Source organism: Pleurodeles waltl, chromosome 9 (genome assembly GCF_031143425.1).
Source record: "Pleurodeles waltl isolate 20211129_DDA chromosome 9, aPleWal1.hap1.20221129, whole genome shotgun sequence".
Lineage (NCBI taxonomy): Eukaryota > Metazoa > Chordata > Amphibia > Caudata > Salamandridae > Pleurodeles > Pleurodeles waltl.
The window spans coordinates 566,921,733-566,942,316 of record NC_090448.1 but is presented as its reverse complement, the minus strand read 5'-3'; the positions used below and the strand labels follow the sequence as shown (position 1 = coordinate 566,942,316).

At 47.7% G+C, this 20,584-nt stretch overlaps 1 protein-coding gene across 2 annotated transcripts in view; it reads left to right on the top strand.

The window, feature by feature from the left end:
- Positions 1-20,584, top strand: part of LOC138259667 (cytochrome P450 2A13-like) — a 918,770-nt gene that overhangs the window by 179,996 nt on the left and 718,190 nt on the right. Inside the window, exons 2-3 of one of the 2 annotated variants that reach the window (XM_069207539.1) lie at positions 4,814-4,976; positions 5,376-5,525. In XM_069207539.1, coding sequence (XP_069063640.1) covers positions 4,814-4,976; positions 5,376-5,525 — 313 coding nt within the window. The remainder of the gene's footprint in view (positions 1-4,813; positions 4,977-5,375; positions 5,526-20,584) is intronic. The other variant, XM_069207540.1, reaches the window with a different exon arrangement.

Genomic DNA, 20,584 nt, shown 5'->3' with positions numbered 1-20,584 from the left:
GCTATGTCGACTTACTCGTTTTGTCCTCACCAGCACACACAAGCTGGCAAGCAGTGTGTCTGTGCTGAGTGAGGGGTCCCCAGGGTGGCATAAGACATGCTGCAGCCCTTAGAGACCTTCCCTGGCATCAGGGCCCTTGGTACCAGGGGTGCCAGTTACAAGGGACTTACCTGGATGCCAGGGTGTGCCAATTGTGAAAACAAAAGTACAGGTTAGGGAAAGAACACTGGTGCTGGGGCCTGGTTAGCAGGCCTCAGCACACTTTCAAATCAAAACTTAGCATCAGCAAAGGCAAAAAGTCAGGGGGTAACCATGCCAAGGAGGCATTTCCTTACAACGTAGCTTCTCGCATTCCCTACCAGAGGGCATCTCGCTTGTTTAGGAAGTTTACATGCCATTCCAGCTATGGAGTTCAAACCAGTGCCCTCAATAATGAGACTGCCAATAAGTTAAGGTTTCTTCTTTAGATACCCAAGTTCATAATTGACACAAAACATAGGGCCATATTTACAAGAAAGTGGCCCATCACTAGTAATGCGCCACTTTCCTTAGGACCTCCTTGCGTCTCCTAACGCCACCATGGTAGCGCCGTATTTACAAGCCGGCTCACCATGGCACATGTTAGGGGCAATAGTGTCACTTTTTTAACGCTATTGTAACGCTATACTGGATTAGCGTAAAAAAGGATGCTAATCCAGTATAGTGTTAAGAGGGCCGTTGAAATCAAAGGGAGCCTCATGTTAATGCCTGCTATGAGCAAGTGATAAAAATGATGCTAGAAATGGCGCAATGGAATCTTGTAGATTCCATTGCGTAATTTATAGTGATCCTCTAACCAGGGAATGTCCCCCCCATGCATATATTATGCATGATGTGGAGCAAAGGGTTTACAAGCTGGCTCAAACCTAGTTTGCGCCACCTTGGAAATATGGCGCTATGGTTGGGCCTGTTAGCATCACATATGCGGCAAACTTTTGCAACAAATGTGGCGCTACGGGGCGCAAGGGTCTTATAAAGCTGGCTCATAGTGTTGTACTTATTCCACCAAATCTTTGCCATTGTTAATTAAGGAATGGGTCAGCATATTTAAAACGTTTAATCTATCTCTTGGTACCAATTCAACCCGTGTATTATTTACCCTATGTAAGGAGCGAAAGAACATGGTTATTAAAGATATATTTGACATCACTGTAGGTCTTATAACAAGTAGCTGAAATCAGAACTGGTCGCTTATTTTTAGGTTGAGCCTAGGCAGCACGGAAGTGCTGTCTCTCGACATGTTGTAATCTACATCTGTGGGCTTGCACCACGCCCATTTCACACCCATCACTTGCATTCATTCCTTGGCCTGCCTTTCAAAATTCCCTTGATTGCCTAGGTAAATGTTTTACATTTGTCCCGCCTTGAGGCTGCTTTCTTATCACCTTGGAGACTGACCCTGTTACATGGATTATTGCACGATCTATATACCTTCGTGAGGCACACTACTTTTTTCGTTTGCCTCACCACTTCGTGCTGCATGGCCATATTTTGTTCCTTCCTCTTCCTTGTTTTCAGCATGCCGTTGTTTCTTTGTGGTGTCTGCCCACAAAGGCTGCAAGCTGGAGGAGGGCCCTTTTTTATTTATTTAATATATTTTTTAAAGGGTTCATTTCGCAGGAGCGCTTTACATGAGTATATGAAGTTTTATATAGTGCGAACTCGATCGGAGGAGTGCTTTATAATGACTACATGAAGTTTCATATAGTGCAACCTCGATCAAAGGAGCGCTTTACATGAGTACTACTTAACAATTTTAGCAGTTGAAAAATATGCAAACTGGAACATTTAAAACAGCAAAAAAAAACAGAAATCCTCAAAGTGGCTCTCCCGGCACAGCGGGAGACCTGACACTGCAATAGTCACTGCATTCGGGAAGCTTGCCCCATAATGCTTTGCGGGGCATTTATTTTCAAAACATTTTTGCCCGTAACTCAGCCTGTGGTGGTGCTACAACAATGGGACCACCACCAAACTATTCAGCACAATGCGCTCTTTCCCTTAGGTCATCTCAGAGTCCCCATAATAGGGTGGGGGGGGCACAATAGTAACCTCTCCCACCATTCAATGTCTTTTGAAGTTCTCCCATGGCTGGAACTTTTTTTTTACAGCTGGGAGTAGTTTGTGTTTTAAGGGCCTTATTTATAACAGTATTGCAGTAGGCCTGCTAGGCCTGAAAATGTGTAAGGCACTACGCCCTCTAGGGGCTACTTATATGGTTATACTGCATTAAATTCTGATATTCTGTTTTCCTGTAGTTATGCCCTCTAGGCGCTGACTATATGGTTACATGACCATGTTTCTTACAAATGATATTTTCATTATGATGTCCTCTAGGGGCTGTTCTGAGCATTACAAACAAGATACTACAATATTAGCTGCACTCGGGAACTTGCCCTATAATACTTTGCGGAGAATTCCTTTTACAAAACATTTTTGCCCATAACTCACCGTGTGGTGGTCCTAGGACAATGGGACCACCATCAAAATGTTCAGCACGATGCACTCTTTCTGTCTAAGGCATCCCTTGGCCCCCATACTAGGTTGAGGGGAACACCAAAATAATAACCCCTCCCACCAGTCAGGGTCTTTTTAAGTTCTCTCATGGCTGGAACATTTGTTTTACAGCTGGGAGGAGTTTGTTTTTTAAGAGGCTTGTTTGTAACATTATTCTAGTAGGCCTGCTGGGCCTGAAAATGTGTAATGCACTATGCCCTAAAATATATGGTTACACTGCATTCTGTTTTCATGTGGTTATGCTCTCTAGGGGCTGACTATATGGTTACATGACCATGTTTCCTACAAATGATATTTTTATAGAGGTGCCCTCTAGAGGCTGTTCTGAGCATTATAGTCAAGATACTACAATATTTGCTGCATTCTGAATCTCTCCCCATAATGCTTTGAGGGGCATTCCCTTTATAAAACATTTTTGCCCCAAACTGCATGATGTACTCTTTCTGTCTAGGTCATCTCTGGGTCCCCACACTAGGTTGGGGGGACCCCAAAATAATAATATAAACAAGTATAATAAATAATGGTAATATATAAATGTTTTGTTGCACGTAGAAGAAAAAGGTAAATGGAAGTGCTTTAGTTATATGCAAGGCCATTGGAATTATGTGGCAGAGAGGACCAAACTATGCAGCTGGATTGACTAATTTATGTGGCAAGAAAAGTCCAGTTATGCATTTACAATGCCAATAGCTCTAACTCAAACAAATGCGAGACCTATTGCATAGCAAATGCTTGTTCTAAAAGAACTATTCACTAAAAGGGGGCTTGGGGACTGTAGATTATGAGGGATGGGGATTTGATTTAAAAGAGAGTACAATATTTGTTCTGTCAGGGATGCTGTTGGACGCTCTAAATCTGGCAGACATTTAGGCAGGGGCGGCTCCTCCAAAAGGGCAGAGGAGCGTTGCCTTCCTGGCAGAAGCGGGAGCTGCAAAACCTTTTCCCCAAAAATTATAATAAACTGTGTTTATTATCATCTTTGGGGGGGAAGGGGTGGGGCTAAGGGGGTGACGCGCAATGAGGGGGAGTGCTCAGCACTCCCCCTCAGAGCTCATGAGCAGCATCAGGATTGGCCGCAGGGCAGGCTGTGGGCCTGTGCCTGCAGTCCAGCAACGGTGGAGAGGAGCAGCGTGGAGCGACGGAGAAGGTAAGTATTCCTTTTTTTTTTTTTTTTTTTTTTTATTTAATCCTCCTGCATGCCGCCCTGCCCCTTCTGATTCGTGCAAACCACAACTGCATTTAGGTTCATGTTTCTAGGTTTGAAAGATCCTAATCTGAATTATATTTGTAAACGACTGCAAAGATTGAACAAAGGTTAATTAAGGTTAAGGTTAATTACAACATGTTGACAAAGAAGTGAAAGGGCCAGAGAGGAAAGGATGAGAGCAGTATATACACATTTAGTTATGAAACAAGTATCAGCAAAAACATAGATCCGGCCTTGTAAAACCTACGATTTTATTTGCAAAAATATGAACTAGGATGTACAGGTGGATAAATCTACAAGCATTAGTAAAAATGGGAAAAAGCATCCAGGTGGTGGACATATATTAGCAGAAAAATTACATGAAAAATGACACATTGCAAAAATGAATAATAAATCAAGTAATTTGATCTGAAATTAAACAGAGATTTGCCTAGCAAACCCGGGCACTGAGTAGGACTGTTTTGTAGATGGATGAGCACATGTGTAAGAGCAAAATTCCAACACTCCAACTGAGGCGATCAGATGGCTGAAGTTAGCTGACCCACTTCCCCATGCTGTCGGCCCAGGAGGGCGCAAGCAAAATATAAATGACATTTGACCATACCAACGGATGAAGAGAGCTTACCAAAGACCTTCTTTGTACATATATTCTGTTTATTTTTTAGTATTTTTTTCTGAGAAAACATGAGGTTACAAACCACCTAAATCTGTCTCTAGGCCAGACAAAAAAAAGCATAGCAGAAAGTAACATGTAACACGTGGATCCAACAGAAAGATGCAGATGCAATGGGGTATGCTCTAATATATGTAGAAAAGCGGAATAGTCAGATAGCAGGGATGGTCATGTCCGCCTGACACCTTTTTCAATATGAAGGCATGGATCTTATTAAAAAAACATGAGTTCATCACTATTGTCGTCCCTCGTGACATCCCACCATTAGATTTTAGTTTAAACGCTCATTCTGTTGGGTTGTCTGAGTTTAATTGTCGTTTTTATGTAAGAACACATAGAGGCATTTTTTATGTAACAACGTGTATTCTCTTTTGCAGCTGCGTGATATATATGGCCCTGTGTTCACAGTGTACCTCGGTCCACGACGTGTGGTGGTGCTGTGCAGCTACGATGTTATTAAAGAAGCTTATATTGACCAGGCAGATGACTTTGTGACAAGAGGAGCAGTTCCGGCATTTGAAAGGGTATTTCGTGGCTACGGTGAGTCCCTGAAGGAAAGGAGAAATAAGGGTCAAAATAAGACCAACATGAATATGTGGGTTCTTAAGCTGTTTTCTGGTAGTTTGGAACAACAACCATAAATTAACGCTTGGAGTCAGATTACATGCATTGAATCGAATCAGTGGTTTATCAGTTTTCACACCTGCATTATTACAATGGCTAACGATGGAAACATTTATCTTTTGGTTATGCATATGCCATTCTCGGTAATTTACTAATCAAGTTTAATGCAATATTGCGTTTAAACTGGTCTAAAATTGCCTATTCAGCATCCGTAAAAAAAATTATCAGTCTGTGGTGGTACTCATGAGCATAAAATTTGGTTGTGAAATAAAAGTCGTGGAAGCAAATCAATAAACGTTATTTTATTTGCCACAGGGATTGGAGTCACCAACGGCGAGGAATGGAAGCAGCTTAGGCGTTTTACTATCTCTACCATGAAGAATTTCGGTATGGGGAACAAAACCATTGAGGGGATCATCCAAGAAGAGGTCAACTTCTTAGTAAACGAAATTAAAAAAGCCAAAGGTTTCTATATTTTTTGTTTACACAACGGCGTGGTTGTCAGCTGTTTAGAGTTTTGTCACGAGGATTGTATGTATTTCACTCTTCTTGTTCAGTGTGTGGTTTTAATATGTGAGATTCCTTTTACAGATGAACATTGAATTTAATTAGATATCCAAAGTGAATAATATTTGGATATATATAACTCATCCCCATTGAATATCCAGTCGAACTCGACTTTGTACACTAGACTTATGGAATCTCCCAAGTGAACAATATATAATTTCTTTCTCCCTGCGAACCCCCCTCTCACACCGAGTATCCAGACCAACTTTCTTCCATGTGGAACGTGACCACATACCCACCACTAAGTACAACAGAACTTCTACAGCAAAGATGTTTTTCCGTCCATTTCAGTTATTGAAGAACAACAGTATATAAAATACAACGTTGCCAAAAATGTAGGAGGTACTTCGAAGTTCAAACAGAGATAAGAATTATGCAGATTTCAAAATGGATAAATAAAAACAACATAGAGGCAGTGCAAAAGTCAAATACAATAGATGTTCCCTTCCATGTCAAAGGTTTGCCTAATTCACTGCTGAAACGAAGTACTTGCACAATTATCTCCACCAAATCACTAGGAGTCTCCAATAAATAATTGCCAACCTCTCTTTTCTAGATATTTCTCCTCCCTTTCATTTATTGATTTGTTGTTTTTATTTCTATATCAGATCAGCTGCGGGATGGGAATTCATTTATTTGCCAAAACACCGTGTCATCCATTACTCTTTCTAGTGGGTCCATACATCACTATCATATCCCCTTCGGTTCATATGGATGTCCCTTCTCCTGTGCGTAAAATGGTCAAGCATATATGTTCCTTAATCATTAAAAATGGGAATACAATCGAAAATACGTTCACCTACAACTCCCACGATGACCAGTGGCTGGGCATGTTTGTAGTCTGCTGTCATATCTGTCCACCCTTGCTTTTTCTCTAGCGTGTCAGGCCGAGAAAATGGTTATTAAGCTTTTAACTAAAGTGACCACCTGTGGGTCAAATCTGCACATTCCTCCAACATTCAGCTCACCTGATGTCGAGACGCTGTATGATCAGGTGATTTAGGACTGTTTTTTTTCCTTTCTCTTAGGCTCATATTTATACTTTTTTAGCGCCGCGTTTGCATCATTTTTTGACGCAAAAGCGGTGCAAACTTACAAAATATAATTCAACGTTCTAAGTTTGTGCTGCTTTTGCGGCAAAAAATTACGCAAATGCGGTGCTAGAAAAGTATAAATGTGGGCCTTTAGTGTTCCCATTAATAATTTCCAGAAAGCAAGTGAGGAAAAACACAATGGGGATAGAAGAAGGGGGTGAAAGACGAAAAAAACGTCAGAAAGGTAGAAAACAAGAACGTGAACGAGTGAGTTAAAGTGGCAGGGAGTGTCCGGTTGTGGGTTCGAAAGGCACGAGTTGGATTCAACTCTGTACAGCCTTGGTATTCGGTGTTCACAACCTCTGATAGCAGTGGGTCCTGAGCAGAGTTTTGAGCCCCGGCACTCATTGTTTTACAAATTGACTGCCCTTTCCAAAACATGAGTTACTTCCTGTGATACCGAACCCCAGGGCTTTTGGTAGAGTGGTGCAGCCTATCAGGGCAACATGTACCTCCATGGAGAGTGGCTGAGCAGAATTGGGCAGAATAGGGGTTGAATCCAAGTCGGAGACAGTGAGTTTTCCCACCCCCAGACCCAGGCGACCTTGTAACACTACGGTGCACAGGCCTTTGACCGAGTGGGGTGGTCTATCAGGAGAACCTGTTCATCATTCTGCTGTTGGTTTGTGTCCTGGGAGGGGGCATTATTCCAGGCCTGCCTTGTGATCTGTCTTCTGGTGCCACATTGAGGTGAGGAGTGTTGGGCTGGGTATATGGTTCTGCTGAGACTATCGTTGCAGTGCTGCAGCTGCCAAGTCTGCACCAGGGGAGCATTCTCAGTTGAACTCTCCGGGGCATGTGGGTTGTGACTACACACCATGATCTAGCCACCGTGGATGGGACCATCTCCACAGGCCGCGAGGGGGCCCCCTTCCTGGACTGAGGTCCATCAACCATCTGATACTTGGCATCACATGTGAGAGGTTTGGAGGCCTACGCTGACCCCACACCTGAGACAATCTGGCACCCTCTCTTGCTGAACTTGGCCTACCAGGGCTTCATAGCAGTGGGAGACAAAGGCACTTGCAAAATGAGTGCCTTTGGGTGGGGCCCTCATCACTTCAACAAACCCTGCATGCTTGTCCCTCAAACAGGGATGTGGCCCCATGATCCCTTGGTCGAACTCCAACAAGCCTCCCTCATCTGCTCATGCTCCCTCTCTCCTTTGGGGGCAAAATGGATGAGTGGAGGCCACCATCCATGGCCCATTGAGACCCTGGTTTCAGACTGCATCCCTCCACCCACCTACAACACTAAGTAGGGAAGGCGAAGAGCCCAGCCATGTACACCCAAACTAAAATGGATAAATTCACTACTGCCTCCAGGGAAGAAGTCGGGCATCAGGGTGTTAATACAGCACCTCTGAGCTTGAAAGAACCTACTGACATCAAAGACCAAATTGCAAGCCATACAGGTGTGTCTTGTGATGTAGTCAAAACTAAGACTGGGGAAGTGAAGGTTGATGGATCACTTCTCCATCAGGATCTCCAAAACATTGCTCACAGATTCACTGAAATGGAGGAAAGAATCTCATCTGCAGAAAATGATGTTGCCTCAGTTAAGAACAAGGTAAATAAGTTGCTATCCCTCACCTCCACAATTGATAGATGAGGAGATGCAGAAAATAGGTCAAGACCTAACATCCTTTGCTTCATTGGATTCCCAGAGGGTGCCAGGTCCCCAGAACCTGTGTATTTTTTGCACACTTAGCTGCTGTCATGACTACTAGAAGGCGGCCTTTAGTAGTTGTTCGTGATTAAACAGGCACATAGATCGCTGGCCCAGTGTCCTTCACTTGGAGCAACCTCAAGCCCACTGATTGCTTGGATCCTCAATTATCACAACAGGGATATTATCCTCTGAGAGTCCTACAAGGCCACATCACTAACGTTCCAGTCATCCTGAAAAAGTATATTCCCAGACTATACCTGTGAGACACAAAAGCAGCAGAGATCCTTTGACAAGATAAAGCAAAACCTCAAGGCCCTTAACCTCCAATACTTGCTCATCTTCCCTGCAAAACTCAAAGTGATCAATGAAGGCCATTCCAATTTCTTTGAAACTCCAGAGGCGGGGCAGGAATGGACGGCTGAGAGGCCATCCTGCAGGGTCCTGTGTGGTGCCCTGTGACACACCATGGATTGTCCCCAGACTCATGGACTTCCTTGCAACCCCTGGCTGTGAAACCCAAGCAGCAAAGTTGATCCAGATCTCGAAGGACACACCTGCAGTCCTTCAGCTCTCCAGATTTTTCCAGGAGCAGTGATGTTGATACACCATGAGTCGACCACCTCATAACCACGAGGAGCCCAGATCAATGTTGATGAAGAATCTGGTTTCATTGATGACACAATGATTGAGGACACCACAGCATGAGGAAGCAAGATATAATAATCATGATCATACTACAGGAGCACAAGTATTCCAGCAATGTTCAGACCTGTTCTTACGAGAATGTTTGCTGCTAGCACCCTGCAAACTTTCTTTTTTGCATATTTGGTTTTGGGTGTTTTCGCCAACAGATGCTTCAGGGGAGAAAGTATGGGGGGGGGTTGCTGGGAGGATGGGTTGTTTGTCACCTTTGTGTTTTATTATTATGAGTCTCACCACACAGTGACTACTGCATGCGCTGTCCTTGGGGAACCATGACCCGTGGCCATATACCCTGAAACCTCTTGGTTCTTCTCTATCAACCTGGGCCACCCCTGAAGGGACAATGCCCCATACCTCACCAATCACAAATCCATGACGACTCACAATTTCACAACCTGGTACGTTAATTGATTCCTGGACCGTATCAACAGAATGGCTGTTCTCTGATATTCTAAATGCTCCTGCCCATCTATCCTTATGATACATGAGTCTCATCTCCTGGGCTCTAGTTTTTAATTCCTGAAATGGTACGGATATTACAGAGACTTTCAGGTAGTGTTTGTGAAGGATTCCAGGGGTGTGCCATATTGAAGCTCCAAAGCTTCCAGCTAACTGTTATCAACATGTGACATACATCCTGGGTAGTTATGTGGGCATAGACTGCCTCCTTTAAGGATATCAACACAACATTCTGGTCATGTACTTTCCATTCCATCTGCTGTCACAAACCTATGAAGCCCTCAAAGAAATGCTCACGATCTTCCCCACAGGCACATCCATCATGGGTGGGAGACTCTAATGCCATAATAAACCCTGACATAAACTGCACAGGAGCCCCCATAACATGCCATCTGACGAGGGCTAACCAGCTAAAAAAATGCCTGGGTGCCCTGAAACTATGTGACATATGTAGGACCTGGCACCCCGGGAAAAAGTACACACTCACACATCAGCTTCACACAAAACTGTCTTGTGTAAACATCTTCTCCTAGCTCTTGCAACTGTCTGCCTTGTAGAGATTCTCCCCAGGTGTCTTTCGGATCATTCACCCATGAAAGTTTACTTTGCAAGCTGTGTAGCCAATGCTTGAGCCCTCTGGTGGAATAGTGCCTGGTTTCCCCAGAATGATCATTGCACAGCTCACCTGACCACTGAACTGCAGGCCTAGTTTGGCAATAATACAGGGACCATGGTCTCCGTTGGTATGCTCTCGGCCTCCAGCAAAGCTACTATCTATAGGGAGGTCAAGGGCTACATACGACAGACTTAAAAGGACTGACTGTAAGTGGTGATGGACTTGGAGTCCAGAATCCTCACGCTAGACTGGCAACACTCCCATAACTCTATTGTGGCCACAAAACGCCAGTGGGAACTGGCCACGTCCACCCTCAGACAGTCTTGAAGGGGCACAGCAGTGCTGGAGGGCCTCTTCACAGTAGGTGTATGAGCGCAGAGACAGATCAAGCAAATGACTCTACTGGCTATCTAACAGATACTCGATTTCCAGAATACTTCCCTAAATCCTGGACTTGACTGGCTACCTTAAATATAACTAAGCTGAGAGAGCAGCAGTATTCGCTGAGTAGTACTATAATCTGTATACAAACTGACCTCGGCCTCCTTGTGAGCAACACTGTCACATTTTGGCAGACTAACCACTCCCACAACTATCCCCTATGGAATGGTCTGTCCTTGACATACCCATCTCCTTAAGATAAATTCTCAAAACTATATCTGGGCTGAACTCCGGGAAGGCACTGGGCCTGGACAGATACCCACTGATAAACCATTGCAAATTTTGCATTATCCTCTCCCCTGACGTCTCAATTTATATGCAGAGGTGGCGCAGAGAAACCACTACCCACCAGAGTTAGAAGTGGCGTCGATAGTAGTCCTCCCCATGGCCACTCCACTGCAGGTCATATAGGCCCATCAACAGGGAGGTTAAGGTCTTCATGATAATTATCACCAGTAGACTCAAACAAGTTATACCTAGCCTGGTCCATCCAGACCATTGCATTTTTACACCCAGTCGAAGTACCCAGCATTGTATATGTCGATTACAGGTTGCACTATTCTGGACATATGAAATGTTTGAAGCCTCTGCACTATTACTCCTCAACTTCAAGAAGGCCTTTAATTCAGTGGACTGAATTTTCCTAAGGGTGGTTCTGGTAAATTTGTGCCTTGGCCCTTGCATATGTAGATATATTGACCTGCTATACTCAAGACTTCTGGCTCAAGTGTTGACTAACAGAGTTCTCTATGACCACTTTCCCATCCTAGGGGTGGAAATAGAAGAGCTATATAATACAAAACACTGTTCCAAGAAAGAAGAAGAATACAAGGGAGTCCTAATTAATAGGAGCAAGAGTCCTCACACACCCTATTGGGTGTCATGCTTCATCATCGGACGGCTCCTCGTCAGACCGGCGCTGCAATGTCTGACGGGCTCCCCCCGAAGGGGGGGCTCTTTGCCGGAGATCTTTTCTCGATGATGCCACAGAACCCAAATATGAGTCCGAAGGGAAAAAGGAGAGATCAATAGAAGATAAAATTGGCTCAGAACCCTCACTAAGTATTTATTTATTCATTGATGTTAGGTAATGGCCAAGATTAAAAGTAACACAGGAGTGAGATAGAGATAATGCTCAAACACTCACTAGAAAATTCAATAAGGCATGGAGGACGTCAGTAGTTACCAGACATTCCTCAAAATGAGGTCGACATGTTTTGCGTCTCTTTCGATCCAAAGGGATCCTATGACGCTTCTTCAGGACCTAGTATATCATTACACTTCTCCAATGAAAAAACAAAAAACAAAAATTAGACTCCTGCACTCTGATATTCACAGTCAAGACGTCAACAGTAACTTACACAAGTTCACTTTAACCCGGACTTGCTGTTCCTATTAGTCACCCTAGAGATATGAAGCAAAGAGATTAACACTGCATAACTTCTTCATCAACAATTCATTGTCATAATGATTGCCCAATCAAATCGACCAAGCAAAAATAAAAATAAAAGTGGTAAACTGTGCAACACAAGGTGGTAAAGTGGATGGTAGCAACCCATGCTAGATAAGTACAGGAGAGCTTACCATCCCAAATCGAGAACGGGCTTCATGGGATCACGAGTTGTTGTAGACCTGGCTACTAGTCTGCGTGATCCCATGAAGCCCGTTCCACTTTACCACCTTGTGTTGCACAGTTTGCCACTTTTATTTTTATTTTTGCTTGGTCGATTTGATATCTCTAGGGTGACTAATAGGAACAGCAAGTCCAGGTTAAAGTGAACTAGTGTAAGTGACTGTTGACGTCTTGACTGTGAATATCAGAGTGCAGGAGTCTAATTTTTGATTTTTGTTTTTTCATTGGAGAAGTGTAATGATATACTAGGTCCTGAAGAAGCGTCATAGGATCCCTTTGGACCGAAAGAGACGCGAAACATGTCGACCTCATTTTGAGGAATGTCTGGTAACTACTGACTTCCTCCACGCCTTATTGAATTTTCTAGTGAGTGTTTGAGCATTATCTCTATCTCACTCCCGTGTTACTTTTAATCTTGGCCATTACCTAACATCAATGAATAAATAAATACTTAGGGGCATATTTATACTCTGTTTGCGCCGAATTTGCGTCGTTTTTTTCGACGCAAATTCGACGCAAAACTAACTCCATATTTATACTTTGGCGTTAGACGCGTCTAGCGCCAAAGTTCATGGAGTTAGCGTCATTTTTTGGCGTGAACACCTTCCTTGCGTTAATGAGATGCAAGGTAGGCGTTCCCGTCTTAAAAAATGACTCCCAGGCATGTGCGTGGTATTTATACTCCCGGGCAAAAATGACGCCCGGGAGTGGGTGGGGCAAAAAACCCTGCATTTGCGCCTCTTTTTAACGCCTGGGTCAGGGCAGGCGTTAAGGGACCTGTGGGCTCAGAATGAGCCCAGAGGTGCCCTCCCCTGCCCCCAGGGACACCCCCTGCCACCCTAGCCCACCCCAGGAGGACACCCAAGGATGGAGGGACCCATCCCAGGGAAGAAAAGGTAAGTTGTGGTAAGTATTTTTTTAATTTTTTTTGTGGCATAGGGGGGCCTGATTTGTGCCCCCCTACATGCCACTATGCCCAATGACCATGCCCAGGGGACATAAGTCACCTGGGCATCGCCATTGGGCAAGGGGGCATGACTCCTGTCTTTGCTAAGACAGGAGTCATGTTAATGGCGTCTGGGCGCCCAAAAGAAATGGCGCAAATCAGGTTAAGACGATTTTTTTGCCTCAGCCTGACTTGCCCCATTTTGGGACGCCCAAACGCCATTTTTCCCTACGCCGGCGCTGCCTGGTGTACGTCGTTTTTTTTCACGCACTCCTGGCAGCGCCGGTCGGCTAACGCCGGCTAACACCATTCAATAAATACGGCGCCCGCATGGTGCTTCAGAATGGCGTTAGCCGGCGCTAATTTTTTTGGCGCAAAACTGCGTTAGCGCAGTTTTGCGTCAAAAAGTATAAATATGGCCCTTAGTGAGGGTTCTGAGCCAATTTTATCTTCTATTGATCTCTCCTTTTTCCCTTCGAACTCATATTTGGGTTCTGTGGCATCACTGAGAAAAGATCTCTGGCAAAGAGTCCCCCTTCGGGGGGAGCCCGTCAGACATTGCAGCGCCAGTCTGACGAGGAGCCGTCCGATGATGAAGCATGACACCCAATAGGGTGTGTGAGGACTCTTGCTCCTATTAATTAGGACTCCCTTGTATTCTTCATCTTTCTTGGAACAGTGTACTGTATTATATAACTATATTAATTGGAGGGTATACACTGGACCATTAAGCCTCCAATCCCCCTATTGTTTTGAAGTATTAAGTACAGCGGTTCAGCTGTGGGATTATAGATTAGACATCTTCTCTGAGATCCTCAATATGGATAGTTTCCAAGGTCTCAGTTTTGACGATGATATTGTGTCTGCAATTTTACAGACCCCTTCGATTCTGGTTAATGAAGGTGCAGGACCATCTGGTCCCACCCAGGAAGAATGGGACAAACTGTCTTCACTAAAACGAGATCTGGTCAAAACAGTCTTACATGGGACAATCATGACAGATCACCTTCATGGAAAATACACTTAAAACTACAGTTACCATTGCGGCATTTAAGAGTCGACTAGCGGAAATCAATTCCGATCTGAATGAAACAAAAGAGTTTCTAACACAACAAAAGATCACTAAATTACAGAAAGATATCAACAAGTTCAATAGAGAGAAGGTCTATCTGTATATTAAGGAAGGCTACACCGCAAATACCCAATCTGTATCATCAGATGAATCCTCCACATCAGGTAGGCGACCTCGTAAATACAGCCAAAGTTCTTCTTCTGATGGTTGGAGCACTGAGGACGAGAGATCACAACCTTATTACAACTTTCCCTAGTACCATCCGGGCTAACCGTTGACATGGCAACAACCTTTCCCCTTCTACCAACCCCGTCCCATGTTACCGTACTTGCCTTTTTTAGGCCACGGCAGGGGCAGAGGACGAGGCAGAAGGCAAGGAAGAGGCAGGAGAGTCCACTGGTCCCAAGAAGAACCACAGATGGTCACACGGAGCCAGGGCAAGGTCCAACAAACAAAGACTTAGGTGGTCATTACAACCCTGGCGGACGGTGTTAAAGCTGTGGTAATACCGCAAACAGTGCGGCGGATAAAAAAATGGAATTATGACCCTGGCGGAAACCGCCAACAAAGACAGCCACTTTAACACACCGCCCGCCACAGCGGTACAGACAAGCAGCGTGGCGGTCACCGCCAACAGACAGGCGGAAGACAATGTACCGCCCATAGTATCACAACCCGCCAATCCGCCACCTTTTCCTGGGTGGATTCACCATGGATAAAAACACGGCGGAAACAGCTTTTGCAATGGGAAAACGCTCACCTCAACACATCCCACGAGAAACGAGGACTCCATGGACCCGGAACTCCAAATACTCCCTGCCCTTGTCTTTCTGCTCCTCTACGACCATCATCTACGTAGGCGCCGAAGACAACGGTGAGTACTGCACCTACGACATGGGGGAGGGAGGAGGCAAAAGTTAGGGGGACACCCACGAAACACTCGCACCCCCACCCCCAACAACCAAACACCCCCACCCCCAACCTCGCATAATACAACATACACACCAATGCATCCACAAAAATCACAGTAACAACCCACAATCCCCCCAGAAGAATGAAAAGACAAAGCGAAATCCGTTCAAACATTGTAATGTTGCAATATACATGTCTTACAAAAATATACAGATATATACGAAATTCAGTCAGAAATATATACATTACGAGAAGTAGTGCAGATATGTACATAACAATGTCCGTGCACCAACAGTCCAAAAATGCATGGGCAAGGCACACAAAAGATACCTGACCGCAATCGGAGAGAACACTGCCGGGGCATTAGATAGAAATACTACAGGCACCTTAGGGGGAAGGGAAGGGGGGGCACCTCAGCCGGATTACTGCAAAGCCAGACTCACGACGGGGCTCCATGCCCATTGATGTATCCTGGGGAGTGCAAAGCCACAGTCTCACAAGTCCCTACAGTGGGTGGTTTGCCCACTGTGCCATCCTGGGGAGTGCAAAGCCACAGTCTCACAAGTCGATAACATTCTCCACTGGTTCTGGGAGGGACTGGTGCCCAGACTGGATGAGTCTCCCCGTGAAAGTTCCTGTCCTGTCACTGTCCCAGCTGCACATGGGATAAGGATGCCTGATGTGGCGGTCTATTCATTCCTACCCGGTGCATGCCCTGCCATGGCGGTCTTTGCCCTGTTCAGCGGTCTTCACCATGGCGGTCTTTGCCCTGTTCAGCGGTGCTTTGCCATGGCGGTCTTTGCCTTGTTCAGCGGTCTTCACCATTGCGGTCTTTGCCTTGTTCAGCGGTGCTTTGCCATGGCGGTCTTTGCCCTGTTCAGCGGTGCTTTGCCATGGAGGTCTTTGCCCTGTTCAGCGGTCTTCACCATTGCGGTCTTTGCCCTGTTCAGCGGTGCTTTGCCATGGCGGTCTTTGCCCTGTTCAGCGGTGCTTTGCCATGGCTGTCTTTGCCCTGTTCAGCGGTCTTCACCATTGCGGTCTTTGCCCTGTTCAGCGGTGCTTTACCATGGCGGTCTTTGCCCTGTTCAGCGGTGCTATGCCATGGCGGTTCTGGTACGGACATTGGTGTGTGGCATGACGTTCCCTACACTGGGCATTGGTGTGTGGCATGACGTTCCCTACACTGGGCATTGGTGTGTGGCATGACGTTCCATCATAGTCCACCTGGGCTGTGGCAGCCGTGGCCCTCCTGGGCACTGACTCCGGCGGTGGCGGTGGTCTCCTGACCAGTGACGATACTTGGCCCTCCTGGGCTGTGACTCCGGCGGTGGTCTCCTGACCAGTGACGATACTTGGGCCCTCCTGGGCTGTGACTCCGGCGGTGGTCTCCTGACCAGTGACGATACTTGGGCCCTCCTGGGCTGTGACTCCGGCGGTGGTCTCCTGACCAGTGACGATACCTGGGCCCTCCTGGGCTGTGACTCCGGCGGTGGTCTCCTGACCAGTGACGATACCTGGGCCCTCCTGGGCTGTGACTCCGGCGGTGGTCTCCTGACCAGTGAAGATACCTGGGCCCTCCTGGGCTGTGACTCCGGCGGTGGTCTCCTGACCAGTGACGATACTTGGGCCCTCCTGGGCTGTGACTCCGGCTGTGGTCTCCTGACCAGTGACGATACTTGGGCCCTCCTGGGCAATGACTCTGGCGGTGGTCTCATGACCAGTGACGATACTTGGGCCCTCCTGGGCAATGCCTATGGCGGTGGCCTCCTGACCAGTGACGACGGTGCTGGCGGTTGTGTCTCGACCGCCGGGAATGATGGCGCCCTTCTCCGCTGTGACACTCACAACAGGCTGGGCAGACTTCCTCTGGCCCTTCCCCACCTTTGGACTCACAGCTGACTCTCAAATCCCCTTGGAACCCATGTGAGTTGTTTTCACACCAGGAGTCTTCACACGGTCCCGTCTTCCAATCTCTAATTTTAGAGCCTTTACAGGGGTGGGCTGCCAGTGCCTGGGCTCCAGGTCACACTGCCTGCCCTGGTGGCCGGTGCACTCCACAAACCTTGAACAGGCACCACTGGTATTGGAGGCTTTTTGGCTGAGGCGCTACGACGGGACTGATGAATTGGAGGGGGGGGTGGGAGCAAAAAGGTCAACTTTATAGAGGGACAGTTTCTGACGTACACTGGGATGGGTAGTTGGAGGGGGTCTGGCAGTGGAGGAAGAGGAGGTGGTTGTCGGAGGTGTCACTTTAGGTGTTTTGGGTGCAGGTGCAGGTACTGGAGGCTGTCGTGAGGTGGATGGATGTTGGGTGTGTGGGTGCCCGCGTTTGTGTACTTTGGGAGGGGGCCCACAGACACACTGGGAGATGACACAGGGGACGAGTAAATGGGAATGGAGGTGGTGAGTGCAGGTGAGCGGCTCGTGGTGCTGGGTCTCCTTGTGCGATTCATGGTGCCTGTAGATGTGGTGCATGCAAGTGTGTGTGTAGACGAGACTGGGAGGGAGGAGGGAGAAGAGGAGGAGGGGGACACAGTGGAGGCAGTGGATGTTGCTGTGTCTGTACGTGGGTGAGGCTTGCGTGAGTGCCTGTGGGTTGTGTGGTGCTTATGTTTGCTTGAGCAACTTGTGTGTGCTGACTTGTGTGCATGCTGGTCTGTAGGTGTGCTTGGGATGGGCTGGGGTACAGGAGATTGGGTGTGGGTGGAGGAGGTTGGAGGGGGGAGGCTGGACACAGGGACAATGGCTGCCATCAGTGCTGAGGCCAGAGATTGCAGGGTTCGCTGAAGGACAGCCTGACCAGAATGAATACCCTCCAGGAATGCATTACCGTGTTGCAACTCTCGTTCTACACCCTGGATGGCATTCACAATGGTAGACTGCCCAACAGTGAGTGACCTGAGGAGGTCAATGGCCTCCTCACTAAGGGCAGCTGGGGTGACAGAGGCAGGGGCTGAGGTGCCTGGGGCGAAGGTGATGCCCACCCTCCTGGGTGATCGGGCACAGGGCGAACGCTGAGGGGCTGCTGGGAGGGCGGTGCTGGTAGGGGAGGTGGCGGCTGTACCTGTAGAAGTGGGGCGCACAGATGGTGACGCCACCACAAGGGAGCCCCCATCGGCAAACAAGTCTGTGTCGCTGCTTGGTGATCCGGTGGCCGACGTGAAGCTCCCCTCGCCCTCCGTCCCACTGGTGCATTCTGAGTCCGTGGTGTGGCCCTCCATGGCCATGTGGGATGCAACTCCCTCGTGCTCCGGTTCCACTGTACCTCCACCTGATGATGCTGATGTACAAAAGGACAGGGAGAGCAGAAAAAGGGGGGAGACAGAAGAAAGAGTTTAAGTGCATGGCATACCGCTACCGTTGGCAGACACAGCAGCCCCCTGCATTACGCCGTGCTCCTGCCCTCTGCACTTGCAATCTCTGGGATATGGCCTACATGGCTACGGTGGACATCTGCACACATGGATGCCACAGGGGCAACTATACCTGTACTTGGCACTCTGCTGAGGTGGGGTAGAGTGCCACATGGCCTGCATTACGGAGGGGCCTAGCCTACGAAACTCGCCCTAACCTAGGTACACCCACAGGCCTCCTCACCCACCCACACCCCTCCACTGCGCGCAAAGTCCTCAGAATGAGATAGTACTCACCCCCTTGTGTCTGCTGTGATGCCCTCAAGCGCCCATCCAACTCCGGGTAGGCCACCACCAGGATCTGGAACATCAGGGGGGTCATGGTGCGACGGGCACCCCTCCCACGTTGGGAGGCCATCCCCAGCTGAGCCTCCGCCGTCTTCTTGCTGCAGCGGCAAATGTCCTCCCATCTTTTCCGGCAGTGGGTGCCCCGTCTCTGGTGGGCCCCCAGGGTCCGGACCTCCTTGGCGATGGCACGCCAAATGTCCCTCTTCTGGTGGGCGCTGACCTACATGACATGCACAAGGAAAGAGGAACAGTCATTACCAACTGCACCGTCGATGTGAGTGGCCCCCTCCCTACTCTGGCCATGTGGCCCATTCATTCCCATGCATAAATGTTCTATGAACTCTGCCCCCTTCCCTCATCCAACCAGCCCTCTTCACCCAGGCCTAGCCCATACAACGTGCTCCCTGTGTACTAACCTGTTGGTCTGGAGGACCGTAGAGTAGCGTGTACTGGGGGAGGACCCTGTCTACCAGTTTCTCCAACTCCTGTGCAGTGCAGGCAGGGGCCCTTTCCCCAGACGCAGCAGCCATCGTCACTTCCAGACCGAGGTCACAGCAGCACTTGCAGTGTAGGTCCTCTCCTGTCGAAGGTTAGGTATCTAGTGATTGAACAGAAAGAAAATGGCGGTGACGTCCGCGGCGGTGCGCATCATCACCGCCGGCGCACCTTTTCATTGGCTCCTGGGACCCATAGGGTCCAATGTTAACCAGTGCAGCATTGCGCCGCGGTCTACGACTGCCTACCGCGACGGTGTGCAACGCCAGCGCAGTTACCCCACAATACCATTGTCCCAGTTTAGAGGTCAGGCAGCCGCCATTTCAGGGGCCCACATGGCTTGATTTACCTCTGCGTCACACATAGTTAGGCCTACACTCAACACACATACAGGAAGAGATTTGTGAGTGGAATAGTCTTGTGTGTAACTGTGGGTACATACCTGGAGGAATAATGACTGATTCGTCGCTGTTGTCCTTCGTAGGCACCGTCAGCTGGGACATTTGAGAAGATGGCGGAATCCTCCGGTGTACCGACCGCTTGTGGACCTGTTGACAATGGAAGAGCGACATGTCATCGTCACCTACCGGTTTGACCGTGCCACAATCCAGGAACTATGTACCCAGTTGGAGCCAGACCTGATGTCACCAATCCGCCATCCGACTGGAATCCCCCCTGACGTGCAGGTGCTGTCAGTGCTCCATTTCCTTGCAAGTCGGTCTTTTCAGACAACAGTAGCCATGGCATCAGGGATGTCCCAGCCTATGTTTTTCAACGTGCTGTCCAGAGTGTTGTCTGCCCTGCTGAAACACGTAAGGAGATACATCATTTTCCCTGAGGTGGCAGATTTGCCTACAGTTAAAGGTGACTTCTATGCCCTTTGACTTATCCCCAACGTCATAGGTGCCATTGATGGGAACCATGTAGCTCTGGTCCCCCCCCACAGGAGCGAACAGGTGTACAGGAACAGGAAGAGTTATCATTCTATGAATGTTCAGATGGTCTGTTTGGCTGACCAGTACATCTCGCAGGTAAATGCTATGTTCCCTGGCTCTGTGCATGACGCCTACATCCTGCGGAATAGCGGCATCCCTGATATGATGTGTCAACTCCAGAGGCACGGTGTATGGCTATTGGGGGACTCTGGTTACCCCAACCTTTCCTGGCTGTTGACCCCAGTGAGGAATCCCAGGACCAGGGCAGAGGAACGGTACA